This window comes from Cucumis melo, chromosome 9 (assembly GCF_025177605.1).
Source record: "Cucumis melo cultivar AY chromosome 9, USDA_Cmelo_AY_1.0, whole genome shotgun sequence".
Taxonomy (NCBI): domain Eukaryota; kingdom Viridiplantae; phylum Streptophyta; class Magnoliopsida; order Cucurbitales; family Cucurbitaceae; genus Cucumis; species Cucumis melo.
The window spans coordinates 20,541,958-20,557,601 of NC_066865.1; the positions used below are offsets into that span (position 1 = coordinate 20,541,958).

The 15,644-nt window shown below is 26.8% G+C and overlaps 1 protein-coding gene and 1 pseudogene across 1 annotated transcript; both read left to right on the top strand.

Moving 5' to 3' along the window:
- Nucleotides 1-301: 301 nt before the first annotated feature.
- On the top strand, nt 302-1,130 carry LOC103504576 (leucine-rich repeat extensin-like protein 3; annotated as a pseudogene).
- Nucleotides 1,131-11,664: 10,534 nt separating this feature from the next.
- LOC103504577 (proline-rich receptor-like protein kinase PERK8) lies at nt 11,665-12,320 on the top strand. The gene has a single exon (XM_008468935.3). It carries the CDS (start codon nt 11,823-11,825, stop codon nt 12,258-12,260), a length of 438 nt encoding a protein of 145 aa, XP_008467157.1. The 5' UTR covers nt 11,665-11,822; the 3' UTR covers nt 12,261-12,320.
- The last annotated feature ends 3,324 nt before the right edge of the window (nt 12,321-15,644 follow it).

Consider the following 15,644-nt stretch of genomic DNA (forward strand, 5'->3'; position numbering starts at 1 on the left):
CACATGCACTCCCCCATTCCTTCTCCCAACCAACATTATTAATTTTATTATTATTACCAATTAATTTAAATACCATTTTTGTACTTTAATTTTTTACATTCATTAAATTTTGATTCATCAATTCAACTTTATTAATACATACATATATATATATATATATATATATGTATATGTGTGTGTGTATGTATGCTTATATTAAAAGAAATATAAAATGTCTACTGTTTCATTGTGTGTAAAAGTGATGAACGTATAAGATAGATTCGATACTACTAAATATAAGAAGGAGAATAAAAATGACATTAAAAAGAAGAAAGAAAATGAAAAGAAAAAAAAGAGAGAAAGAAAGAAAGAAAGAAAGAAAAAACTATTCCCTTAGCTGGGAATCCAAACACTCCTTTTTCTCTCTCTCTTAAAAGTCTTCAAAGTTTTATACAGTTTCCATGCACCCATCCATCTAACTAATTTCCCACTCTTTCTTCTCTCTAAAAAAATGCTTCCTCTCAAATTTCTCCTTTTTCTCAATTTCCTTCTCCTCATTTCCCCTTCCTCGGCCCTCACCTCCGCCACCGTCCGCCGCCTCGACGACACCACCACCCCCACCGACCCCAACGTCAAGTGCGCCCCATGCGAACAAAACCCCCCATCTCCCCCTCCACCGCTGGTGTACCCCTCACCCCCCGCCGCCGTCTCCTCCGCCGCCCGATGTCGTCCCCTACTACTCGCCCCCACCCCCCAAGAAGAAGGAGCCCAAAAACCCCAACTGCCCTCCGCCGCCGTCTCCGTCGTTCATGTACATAACTGGACCTCCCGGCGACCTCTATCCCATCGACCAGAATTACAACGCCGCCGGGCGAAGATCCGCCGCCGCCGCCGCGGTTGGGGTTGTTCTGGCCGGGCTTCTGTTGGTCGGTTAGAAACGGTGGGATCTCAATGGAATTTCTCGTAAGGTAAAACAAATTCCCCCGTACGAGAAATTTTTAAATTTGGGATATTATTGTTTTAGAATTTTTATGGTTCATCATCATAATTTTCTTGTCCAATAATTTTGTAATTTGTACTAAATATTTGATTTGTCCAGAAATTTGTGATAAGAAAAAAATGAGAAAATTTCTGTGTTTTTTGTTTAGCAATTTATTTTTCTCTCCTTTCTCAATGAAAATATGGAAAATTAGGCCAAAATTATTAAGTGCGATTATTTTCCCTTTTTCAATATGAATTAATTTGGATGATTCGAATTCAATCGCTATCGTCCCACAAACCATATAATTGAGTTTTGTGTTGCAAATAATTATACTTAAAACTGATTACATTTTATTGATTTAACTTAAAATATTCGTAATGAATTCATTTTTTAAATTTGTAGTGACGGAGCCATATGATACTTTTTCTTCATAATTTATGGAAATATGTGTTATTTATTTATTTATTTATTTATGAGAGTGATATAACCTTGGATTATCTAGAGTCATCCATTAACAGATGAATACGAAAATTAATTTGTCATCTGGGCCCCATTGGTTGTTAAAATGCGACTTCCCATCTTCCTTCTAATTTAATTATTAAATATTCCTCAACGGCGTCGTTTTCTCCAAAAGCAAAAAGCTCCTTTTCCCCTCCCACCTAAGTTTGTTACAACCCCTTGAATCAATGGAACCAAGCTTACTTAGAATGTCTTGTTCAATTCACATAAAATTTATCTACTTTTTCACATCAAATTAATTTTAATTTTAAATGTTGTTTTCATTTGTATCTAATCAAACATCAAAGTCCTTAAAATCAAAATCTTAGAAAGATGAGGGTGTGTGGAGCGGAATTAAATTAAATGGATCTAAAAAGTAATGAATAAAATAAAAGGATTGTTAGTGGAATTAGAAGGGAAAAGCACCGGCCAAAAGAAGTGGTAGAGGGCAAAAGAGTAAATTAAAATGTGGGGCTAACGAATATTGTAATGACACGTGTGGGAGTTCAAATTCCGAGGGGGGAATGCGTAGTGTACTTGGAAAGTGGGGACCCGATCCCGAGCCATTGGATCGGGTGTCAGAGAGTTCTACGAGATGCGATAAGGTCAGGTGTAGGCTTATTTTTGGCTTACGAGGATGATCATCTTCGGTTTTACCAAAGTGCGGCCCCACTGGATTTCTTTCTCCCTTAAACTCTCCGACTTCATCTTTTCTTTTTTTTTTTCTTTTTCACTTTAATTTTCTTTTTATGATATAATATTACACCTCATTATCCACATGGCCTCTTCATCGACTAAAAACTAAAAAGTGTATTTTCTTTTTCTTTTCTACAAGGGATTCAAATTGACACGTGTCCTATATACTAATTGATATATTTTGGGAAAAAGAAAAGTCCAAGTTTTTCACCTCTATCTCTAAATTTATTAAAAGTTTCTTACACTTGTAACTTATATTTAGGTAATTGATGTAATCATAACTCTATATTAGGAAAGACGTGTTCATATTTTGATATGCTTTTCTTTTCATAAATTGTAGAACATATGTTTAGAATTTATAAAGTTTAATATAACGTTCAATTTTTTTTTTTTTAAAAAAAATCATACAATTAAAAAATTATTCCAAACTCGTTAAAATTTGCATAGAAATCATTACTTTTAGTTTAAACCAACAAACTAGTTAGTTGAGGAGGAAGAGATAAAAAAATACAACTTCCTTTGTAAAGTCTATTTGACTCTTTTTTATTTTTTCGTTCTTATAAAAAAAGAGAAGAAAAAGGAAAATTACGCATCATTTTGCTAACAAATTTAAATGAGAAAGTTAATTAACTCTTTGAAAAAATATCTATATTTAATTACAAGTTTAGTTTTTAAGATTTTGAAGTTTGATATTTATTAAGTTTTTGAAATTTTATAATTAGTGTCGTTTAGATTCCTAGTTTTATAGTTTTGTAATCAATATTGTCCATGAAGTTTGAAAAGGGTCCGTTATGTCTTAAACAATAAATTTAGTGTCTAATATATTTCAAAAAATTTTAATTTGTGTCTAACGTGCTTTTTTTCCTTTAATTTTTGTATTTTCTTTTGAGTTGTTACAAGTATAATACACACAATTGAACGTCTCATAGAGATTGTTTCAAGGTCTGTAAGGTATATCACAAAACTCATGAAATACTAAAGCAAGAAATATAAAAGTAATATAATAATTGTCCAATAATTGGTTAATTTTTAAACACCAAATAGTTGTTCCAAGTAAATGTGAATGTGCAAATTTTGTTTGCGATGGACTTTAAGTAGTTCATATACCTTTACTCATCTAGACGTCTCTCATTTTTCATTCCAACAAACATTAGAAGAAGGAAGTTCCACTCATTCACATTTTATGAGATGAACTAGTCCTCATTATTCCAACAACCAATACATAAAAAGAAATTAAACCTACCACCATCTTTTTTTTGCTATGATGACTTGGGCTAAAGTCTTATTATTATCATTGTTTTTATCTAGAAGAGTTTTTATAATTATACTTCTTTTTAATGTACATGATATATATATATATATATAATTGCCAAATTAGCATAGCATAGCTTGGGCTATAGTTGATAATGTTTTCCCTTTAATTGTCGATCTAAAAAATCAATTTTAGATCTTATAAAACCACTTTTTCTTCCTTTAATTGATTTTTTATTTTCTCAATGAAAATATATATGAAGTTTATGCCTTCTCCTCTCTCTCTCTCTTTTTCTTTTTGTCTTCGTTTAACTAAGTTTTTTTTACTCTAATCCTTTTCTTAACAAGTATGTCATTTAATTAAATATGTTAAGCTAATTTTGAAGAGCATATTTTTTCTGAGACGATTAAGATCAAAGTCATTACACGATAAAATTATCTCTTTTGGATCAAAATTTAGTTATTACAATAATTAATTTGGGAGAAATCCATTCCATTCTTTTTTAAGGGAAACATCAAATTAAGTTGTATTAATAAAAAACTCTCCATCTAAATTATAAATTTTGAAAAGTAAACCAATTTAGACTTACCCTTTGTAATTTACTATAAATTTTACATTTTTTTTTCTTTTTATTAAAGTTGATTTTAAATCCGTCATTTTAAGTTATTCTTGGAGGAAAATCTTATCAACAAAAAAGAAATGAAATTTGATGGTATATACTATAAGAAAACTACAAACTTCAAACTTACACATTTTCTTTAACAATCCATTAATAACGGTAAATATTTGATTGAAAAGAAAACATAATATATTAAGAAGCAACAATGCTTAGAAGATTAGGAATGAAGTTAAAAAAGAAAAAAAAAAAAAAGTAATCAATACAATATTTAATGAAGTATAAATTTGGTTTGGTTAAAAAGGTAGAAGCTAAGGATAAGAATTTGAAGATGTGGTTGCCATTAAAGATAAGTTCAAAGGGAAAATGATAATATTTTAAGTACAACAACTTGGAGAACATATGGCAGTTGTAAAGAACTTTCCCTCTCTTAGACCATATAATTCAAGATTAAATTTTGGTTTTAAATCAACATATAATCCCTTCATGGTTTAAAATTTTGGTTCAATTGATTTCTATTTTTCCATCTCCATTTTATGGAAAGAAGTAGCACTAGGCATGCATATTGAAAATACCCAATTTTTCGAAAATTTGATCAATTTAAACCCAACTAAATCCGTATGGTTAAAAATCTTAAAGGTTAATTAGATTAGTTCATGGATTATTCATTATTAATTTCTTAAAAAATATGTTTTTCCTACCACTTATGTTACTATTATAAATACATATATCTATTTTAGTTTAATTTACTTTTATGATTTTTTAGATAATTAATTCTCCAACAATTCTTAAAAACATTTTTTAGACTTTAAAAAGAAAAAATTTCATGAGGTAAATTGAGATTTAGGTGTGGGTTGGATTCATTATCCGATAAGGGTTATTTTGGGTTGAAGAAATATACAATCCGAATAATTATTGGTCTAAGAGTGTTTACAACTGAAATAAATCGGTGACAATAAATGAAATATAAAAATAGACAATAAAATTAAGGTAAGTTTCTTTTTAATTTGTAAAAATAGAAAGTAGAGAGTATCTTTTCATCTTTTTAAAAGGTTCGTAAAATTGGAGAAAAAGAGAGAATATGTTTATCTTTTACAAAGGGGAGGAAGCCTTATCCACGAAGGTGGAAACAATATATATATCTATTTTTTCAAAATTATTATTTTTCTTATGATTTTATTAATATCAATAATTAAAATCATATCCAACATATTACATTGTACTTATAACATTAAAAGTTTTAAGTTTATAAAAATGAAACTTTGTAGGAAGGTAAAGTTTAATTTTGAAGTTTTAGGACTAAATTACCCAAAAGGCTACAGCTTACGAAGATAAATATTAATTTTTAATTCTTTTAAATTCTTTTAACCATATTTTATATTCTCGTACTCTCTCGTTTGAATGTTATTTTGTTCATAAATATATTTATAATCTTCAATATAAATTATATCAATTACATTAATTTATCAATAGATAAAATAATTGCATCAATAAATTTATTCATGGGAAATTGTATCATATGACAAAACAATTTAGAAAAAACAGTCCATAGCATCTTTTTTTTTTTTTTTTTTTGCATATTGCAAATATGAAAAATATGAAAAGTAATTAAATATATCATAAGACTATTAGAGAATTATTGAAGGACTATCAAATGACTATCTACTTTTAAATTTGCTACTTTTACAATTTAAAAGATGTAGTGACATGAATCCTATTATCATAAAACATAAAAGGATGACAAATATTTTCTTGCGTATCATTTTTCTTTAAATAAAGATACACAGCTTTTCTTTTTTAGCATTTTAACTTTTATCCCTTCCACAATTTCTTTAAAGAATATTCACATGAGAGAGATGTCCATGCCAAAGGATATATAGACTTTTTTTCAATTAGATTTTTGAAAATTTTTATGTAATCAATAAGTATGTACGTCAATATTTTGAGGGAATTTTAAGTAAGAGTTTGTAGAGCATTATATATATATATATATATAAACTTGTTTATCGAATTGAAATGTTATAATGAAATTGCATTTATCTTATATAATAATCTTATTTTTTTTATAAGTTATTAATATAAAAATAGAGCATTTGCAAAAATAGAAAACAATTTATAATAATAAAACTCAAGTCACTATATTTTCTAAATTGTAAAAATAGCAAATTTAGAAGTATACAGTCTTTTGATAGCGGTATGATATATCTAATTATTTGTCATATTTACAATATGCAAAAAAGAGATACTATATGATGTTGTTTTTTTTCTAATTTTTTTTGTCATATGATGCAATTTTTCTATAAAAATTGTTTTTAAATATAGCAAAACAAATGAAAATATCTACAAATATATCAACATATTACAACTTATACGAGATATATGAGATAGATTACAATAGACTACTATCTATGTTGACGACATACTTTAAACATTTTGTTATATTTGTAAATGTTTTTAGTAAATCTGTCTTTTGAAATAATTTTGTAAAATAATAAATATCTTTTTTATCCATATAGTATATGTATATTTATTTTTAAAAGTTTTCATTAGGGGATTACTTTGAATGAGGTAGGTATATATAAAATTTGGAAAATGTTTAGTAGGGACAAAAAAAAAAAGTCTAAAATATGAGAATTGTTTAATAAAAAGAAAACCATGAATAGAAAGGAAATAAAGTTGATAAATTTTGGAATATTGGACATTCATGAATCAAAGAAAAAGACTTTAGAAGAAGATGACCCAACATTTTTAATGGAAATGGGAATCAATGGTAGATATAACAACCACACTTTATATATATATATATATATATATAAATTTCAAACCAAAAACTCTTTCCACCGACACTAACACATAAACTCTAATAATCTAATCTAATTCATTAAGGATCTAACCCATTTTCAAATCTTATTTTTAACTTTTCTTTATCCTAATAGCTTTTTAAGATCGATAGGGATTGATGTCAACGACATGTATGTGTTTTTATCCCGTTGAAAAGGACAATGTATTAATGAAAAAAGAAAAGAAAAGAAAGATGAACATGCATATGAATTTAGTTAATCTAGTGGAAACAAACCTTCTTGTCGAACCTCAACCGGTTTACTTCTATTATATATTATGTCACATCAATATATTTAATATACATATACATATGTATGTATTATATACAAATCACTAAAAATGACCAATCATTTTTTTCACATATTCAAATACGTACACTTTAGTGATAGTAGTTTTTCGTTGCTTAACCATCATGCTTATATGTTTGAATATGTTAATAAAATAATAATTTAATGATAACACATCACACCGTTTAGCAGAAAATTATTTAAAAAAGTGAAAAAATTCCAACTTCGTAATTAATAACTTTACACTATTGATTATGTATATTATTTAAAGAAAAAAAAATACTTAAATACATCCTAAATAAGTATTTACTAATTTAAAAGAGACGAAATTAATGAATCTATTATGTCTACATTTTCCCTTTCCATCATAGGCTGCTTTCTATTTTCCTTCTTTTTTGTTTCTTCTTTAGGCTATTCGTTGAAATAAAAGTAAACCTAACTCCAACAACACATTTTGTGACTAACAATTTTTAAAGTCACTAAAAGTCTGTCAACTTTTTTTTTTTTTTTTGTTGAAAAAAGATATATATAAAATAAAGTAAAAAATTAGTTAAAATAATTTAAACATAATTAGGAGTTATAAATTAAACTAAGCTTAACCTACACTACACGTCTAAATCACTCTACTTTCCAGCTGTGTTTGGCGTGAGAATTGGGATATTGGGAATTGAATTACCCATCAAAACCCACCAAAATTATGGATTTCATCCAATTTGAATTACCCTTCATTTTAATCCTCATTGTCTATGGTTAATGATGAGCTTTGGTTTGATTTTCAATCTTTGTAAGTTTTTCTTTTGAGGAGATTGAGGCATTGGCTCTCGAAGTAAGGATGAGAATTTTTTTAAGGCGATTGGATGGAAATTTTGTAGATGATTCTGTTCCAAATTAAGATTTCTTGTTCGTACTGTTGAGTTTTCTTGGTTAGTCCTTTTGTAGATTTTGATTTTTTTACTGACATTTTTCTAATTGCGTCAGTAAACTTAATTTTAAGTTTCCTCTCCGGTGACTTTATTTTTTATTCTTGAATTTTCATATATTTTTTTTCTTATTTTTATCTCACAAAAATATCCTTATGTAAATAGTCATTATTATTAATTTAGATTTTTCTAAAAAATAAAATTAAATTCAAATACTTCACAAATTATTTCCTAGAAAAAAGTTACGTTTATCAGAATTAAATTCAATCAATTGCAGGCGTTATTTTTTTGGAAAGAATTTCTGCATAATTAATTCCATGTATGAAATTATTTTACGATTTTTTCCATGTTGATTATTATTTTTAAATAATAATAAATGTAATATTAGAATTTTATTACGATAATTGACCAGATTTATAATTATAAGATTGTTTCTAAATTTAGCAAAACTAACCCAAATATTGAATTTAAGAAAATTTCAAAATGTATTAGGAATGTTGATAGACTTCTATCATTATCTATTAATGTCACTAATATATTATCAATGTTTATCAAATCAATGATAAATTTTAAACCTTTATTATATCTAAATATTTTTGATAATTTTGTTATTTGAAATCAAATAATTTTTATAATATCTATCTATATATGTATGTATATTCTTTAGCTACGAAAAGGGGTTTGTAGTTATAGTTATAATATTTTTTGTTCCATAAAATGCATATGCTACATTCCTTCAACAATTCTTTTCTTCATGTTTTATGAAAAGAATTTTTTTTCTTAATTTTTTATAAAAAGAATCATATACAAGGAAATTAAGGATTCTCAAAATAAAATAAATTCATTTAACTCTTTTTTCTCCTTTTAAAAATTAAGCAACTTATACGTTTGTTTTGTTATCCACATTCTAATAATATTTTAAATAATTATACCAAAATTTGAAAACTTAACAAAAGACAAAAGAACAAATTCAAGTATTAGTTAAACAAACATGAAACAATGCTAAAAAAATTGAGATGAAATAAACATAAATTTTAAAGACAAATTATGAAAAGCAACGTTCTCATTGAAAATTCACATTCCTCAAAATTTGGTCTTCAATTCTAACTATATACTTTAAATCAAGAAAAATTATAGATTTGGCGATTAAAACTAAGATTTTATAAACAAACTTTTAAATAAGCCTTCCTTCCCTACATAATCTAAATATAAAAATTTAAAGAAATCAAATGTTAGTTATATATATATAGTTGAACTTTCCAATCCCATGAATCAAATAACAAGAGTTTGGACAGAAGGAAAGGAAGAAGGAAAGAAAGAAATAAAGAAAGAAAACTACTCAACCAAAAGTTGAGAAACCTATAATAATAAAAGTTTGGTAGAAACATAAAAAAGAATTTTCAAAATTGGGGGAATTTGTGTTTGGTCATGTGGAATCTTTAGGTAAAACTGATAATCAAGGCTTTATTGTTTTGGTGAGAGTGGAGACTTCAATAATAGGAAACTTGAAAGTGGAAGAATTAGTCATTTGGTCAAGCAAAGCCAATTCAAATAATATATTACTTAGTCTAGTGATCCATATATATACAAATTTATATGGAATTGATATAGTATAGTACACTTGGTGAAGTATTTTTGAAGTATAAGTATTAATTAGTGTTTATGTTATCTAAGCTAAATTTTGCACAAAATTGAATGTTTATTAGGACTAAAGGATGTGAGGAAAATTAAAACACTTAAAAAGATGATAAAATATCGGTGTGAATATAAAAAATTATACAAAGTAATTACCGACTTATCAATATTCTAGAACAACAATACATGTTATATATAATGTGTTTTAAGCTTATCAATTTTGGTATACGTCAAGTTTAGCTTAAGGGCATATATTTTAGTATAAGTTGGGTTCAAATTTGATCAACACAATCTTATATTATTGATTTGTAGAAAAAGTAATGTTCCAAAAGTGTAAGAGTTAGTCATGATTTAGAATTTGAATTTTATACCTAATGACACTCGAAATAATCATTGCATCCTTTGGGATGTCTCAAGTTCATTATTTAATTAATTTGAGCTACTTGTAAAGGCCAAAACTATATTCTCAATTATTAACCAAATGTCATTTTGTTTTTTTGGGACTTACATTACTTCTTGTGCAATGTCTCATCCTATGTCAAACTTGATGCATCAATTTGTAAATTTAGAATGATGAAAAAAATTGAGAGAGAGATTTTCACATTGGTGTGGTCTTTGTTATAACAATGACTTGTGTTAATAGAGTTATAATGTACGAGATGAACTAACCTAGAACTCCGAAATTAAATCTAGAATTTGGAATTGGAGGGTGTAGACCCTTTAACCTCTCTAAGTCGAGACGTATCGTCGTTCAACAAATGGGTAACTTTCGGCAAAGCTATATGCTTTTATATATATATATATATATAGCCTTTAATTTGCATTTGTCCTTTTGTCCATTTGGTCTAAGATGGTTCAATTCAATAATTCTATCGTCCTAATTAAGAAAATCTCCAAAAGTTACCTATAAGTACAAGATTGCTCAAATTCAAATAAGTTTAACTTTAAAATTCTTATAATTGAATCATTGAAAAGAAATATGTATTTTACTACTTTAGATAATAAGTTCTAATAGTCTTTTTAAGTACCCTATTTTATCATGTTTTATATAACTTTTGAATCTCTTGGATTTATTTTAATGTGCTACACTATTCACCTATAGGAATTGAGGCAACAAAGAGAAATACATCCGCTCGGAAATCTAATAATGCGATCAAAATTGTCTTAATATTAACCTAATGTCCTAAGTTGTTTTCAATGGTTTTGCATCAATCAAATTTGAACTTCTAACAAGTTTAGATATTATATAGAAAGAAGAGTTTGAATCTATTGCATATACCATTTTAAATTTCAAGTTGTATTTGGTTATAATGTAAGAATTGAAAGATTAATAAGACTCTGTTTAGGTAATTATTCGAAGCATAATACATGATTAATTTACATATCTTTTTTTGGTCAACTTATGTAATTGTGACATTGTTAGCCATTTTAGAAACATCAATTGTTTATCACTCAGTATTATTTCCAATTCCACCTTAATTGTCCACATAATTGAATTATTTCCACCTACAATTATTAAAAGAAAAAGTATATATATACACCTCATCATATATTCATATTTATCTACAAAATGATTTGGGTTACTATCTAGAATATTCTTTTTCCATCCCCATTTTATCTATTTCTTTGATTGTGTTTTTTAGACATATCTGCTTAGTATTCTTTGTAGATTGACTATAGATTATTTCCTTGAAAGAAAAAAAAAAAGAAAAGATTAGACTAGATTATTATCTTTTTTAAGTATTTCTTATAAAATTGTTTCAAATCTTATTGATTTTGACTTCAAGAGAAAATAATGCAAATATACTAATAATTCTTTTTTAAATGAAAAAGCTATACATATGTTATTAGTTGATTGATGAATCATTTGTAAAGTTTTTTTTTTAAAACTACTTTTCAAAGTTCAAAAGTTGTATTCATATATATATTTATTACATAATTTCCAAAAAGGAAATGGAAAAGATAATTAAAAAAAGAAATCCACTTTTTCCATTTTTTCTTTCCTCCTCTTGACAAATTCCCCTTTTCAAATCGACACTTTCTCTTCACTTCACACTTCTCTCTGTTTCTTCCAAAATTTCTCTCTCTAAACTTCACTTCCTCTCTCCTCCTAAAAATGGCTTCTCCCATCCCGGCTGTGCTCCTCGCCTTGGTCATAGCTCTCCTCCCGCCGGCGACACGGTCCGACGACACCTGCCCCTATCCCTGTTACCCTCCGCCCACCGGCCCTGGCACCACCACACCGGCGACTCCATCTCCCCCGTCTCAGCCTGGCTATAGCTCCTACTCTCCTCCCGCGTACTACTCTCCGCCGGCTGCTTATTACCCATATAACCCGCCGCCGTCGGACGGCAACAGCTTTGACGGCGTCACTCCACCGCCGCCGGACCCTATTCTGCCGTACTTCCCTTATTACTATAAGAAGCCTCCCCACAAACCGGATGATGAATCGGGTGGCTCCGCCGTCGCCGGACGGAAATCTGAGGTCGGATTGATCGCCGGAACTTTTGTGTTTATTTTTCTCTCTCTCTTCTCCTTCATTTTGATGTATTGAAAAAAAAAAAAAGTAGTTATCTGCTTTTAATTTAATGAATTAATTAGAAATTTTTATTTATTTATGCCGCATTTTCCCCATATAATAACTAAACTATTTATAAAGTATAAAAATTTCTCATTATATTAATCTTAAATATTATAGAAATTAATGAACCTATTTATTGGAAGAAAATTTGATAAATAGAATAAATTGTTATTATTAGAGAGATAAAATAGGATAGAAAGTAGATAAAAAGAAGTAATATAAAAAGTAGTCCCTTTTCCACTCTATATTTCATAAAGGTCATATTTAATAAAATCATATAAACCTTTGTTCCTAAATTTTAAAATTGAGGGATAAAACTAAAAATTGTAACTTATCCCAATTATTTATTATAAATTTTTTCCTTGATTGAACAGAACAAATTAATTAAATGTCATCCCCACCTATCACTCTTTACTTCAAATAGCTAAAAGTAAATAGTGAAATTGGTTTACTTTTTGGTTTTTCGTTTTAAAAAAATCTCATTTCTTCTTTAATTTTGCTCTCTCTATATAATTAGTTTTTTATTTACTTATTTATTTATTTTTTATTTTGTTGTAATCTCAATATTTTTATTTTTATTGCTCTTTTCAATTGGAATAGATTGATATACTAACTTTAAAATAAATCAATTGTATAAATGCATACATTATGACAAATATTCACACCGATTTACGAAAAAAGAATTTCTAAATTGGTATACTGAATATATATATATACATCAATATATTACAAATTTAAATGTAAATTTTGATACACTAGTATAATCCAAATAATGTACTTAAAACTTTTTTTTAGATTTTTTTAGCGTATTAACAATATATCAAAGTAGAAAGGTATGTGGTATTCTATTAAATATTATTAGTCAACAAGAGCATCACATTTATTAGTCCAATCATTAGTGTATGAGATATCAATAAGTAAACATGTTAAATCTCTAGTTCATCAACATACTATTCATCGATGAACAAGAATATATGAAATATTCTAAGTATGTTAGTAATATATTAGATATAAGACATTAATATAGCGATCGTGAAATGCATATAATACTATTTTAATTAATGAAATTGAAATTTTAGTTTAGAAGCTTGTAAATTTAATCCAAACATAATATAAATTCTAAATAGTTTTCTAAAAGAAGTAGCAATAACAAGATATGAACATGTGTGTATAAATAAATAGAATGTAACAATTTTAATTTCCATACAAACGATAACATGACACTCTCAAATTACTATGGACTATCCATGAGCTGCATTTTGGGCTTCACTAAAAGACTTGAAATAGGCCACCTTATGGGCTGGACTTTCACCCAATCATCCTAACTCTCAGGCCCAACTTTCATTGGGCTGTCAGAATCAAGCCCATGAGTTTGCCTTTTGGAGCCCCGTACGGGAATTGTTGATTGTGATTTACCATTTCAAACTCATTATCATAAAGTAAAATTTATATTATTAATGATAAGTTGAATATAATGATAATGGTTTAATATTCGCCAGGTTAGTAATTTAATATTTATTATTATTATGTAAATTAGTAATTTAATTTTTTTAAAGTTAGTAATCGTGCTTGTCAAAGCTTTGAATTTTGGTCAATCTAAGCAAGATCGCCACACTAATATTGAATCTATCATACTTCGATATCAAATGATAAACACGTTAGAGATTACTCACTCTTTGTTTGGAAGTCATCTAATAGAATTATTTATAGGTACTTTATCTGACACTCACCTTTTGTTACGTGCAATGTTAATGATGTCAAAGTTATTTTTTGGATAAATTTTGTAATATTAATAAAATAATATATTTATAAATTTAGTAAGTTGAAAATGCAAAGAAACTATTAATAAATTTAAAAAGACAAAAAAATTAACTATAATTTTCAAGAAATAGTTAGTCACTTCATTTTTAAAAAATTGTTTTTATAATCAGTGAAATTTGACCTTAAATAATCCTTAAATGGATTATTCCTTATCAATATATTATGAAGATAATTGATCTAGTTAATTTTCTTTTATTTTAAACATTTTGTTTTTTTTTTCTAAATATTTTTTCTTGAATGTTTAATAGGTTGAAATCATATCAATTATTTGTTTAAAATTTAAAATATAAATTAAATACTTCATTTATAATGACATTAAATGAAAGTTTTTATTTTATTGGTATCTATATTAATGTTTATTGGTATCTACAACTAGATAGATTCTTATATTTTATTATATTTATAAATATTTAGTAGTTTTGCCTTTAAAATAATTTTCTTAATTTAATTGAATCTCCCAAACACAACATGTTATAATAAACCAATGAACATTGTAATTGAATTAACTTAATATGTTGGTTCAAAAAAATGATGGATGAGGTTTGGTTGTGCCTTTTAAAGGGTTTCATTTTTCTTTTAAAATACATATAAGGAAAAGTTGAAGCTTTTTTTCCTAAAAAAGATAAAAAAAAATGAGTTTATAAAATAAATTTTTACCTTTAACAATTTTTAGAAAGAATGACCTTTTAACTATGTAATTGTTTATATGTCTGAATTTGTATAATTCTTAAAATTACCTAAACAATTCTAAAAGTTATCTTCCTCACTTTCACTATGTTGTCGTGACTATCCACCACCTTCTATTGGCCAAATCAGACCATCACATCTCATTTCTATCACACCATGATCAATTTTGACGACCACTTCCACCAACTCTTTTGACTATTATTTTAAATTGTTAGTTCATCCTGATTTATAATTATTTCTTATAATAATTTGACGTTAGTAAAAAAATCACGTTTAGTATATAGCAAAAAAATTTTTTTTATGTAAAAATATTTTATAGTGAGAGTATTTAAATGAAAATGATTTATCAAAAAATGTTTTTTTTTAAAAAAGTTAATTTAATCCCGTCATAAGCCAATTAAGCATAAAATATCCTTAATTTTATCCTTAATTTTTCAAGTCATCCCTTACTATCTCCCTTCCCTAATATAATACATCATTTAAATAAATTCAAAACTTTGGTTGCTTCAAATGAATTTACCTTCAAAAATTTGAATCACAAAGATCACAAAAATTTATATCAAAATAACTAAAAAGTGAAAAAAAAAAAACCTAAACCTAAATCAAAATCAAAATTAATCATAAAAGAAAATCTGTATTCACTTGTTTTAGATTTCTCTTACATGCATTCACATTCTCATCTTCTCTTCTCCTGCATTTTCATTTTCAATAAAATAAAAAGGTAGAAAAAATTAAACAAGTTATCAAAAATTTTAGAAAACCTCTCAATCAAATCCCTTCGAGTTAAAAAAAAAAAATCACTTATTTAAAAACGAACAAAACTTCAACCTCCGAAGAGGAAGAATGAAA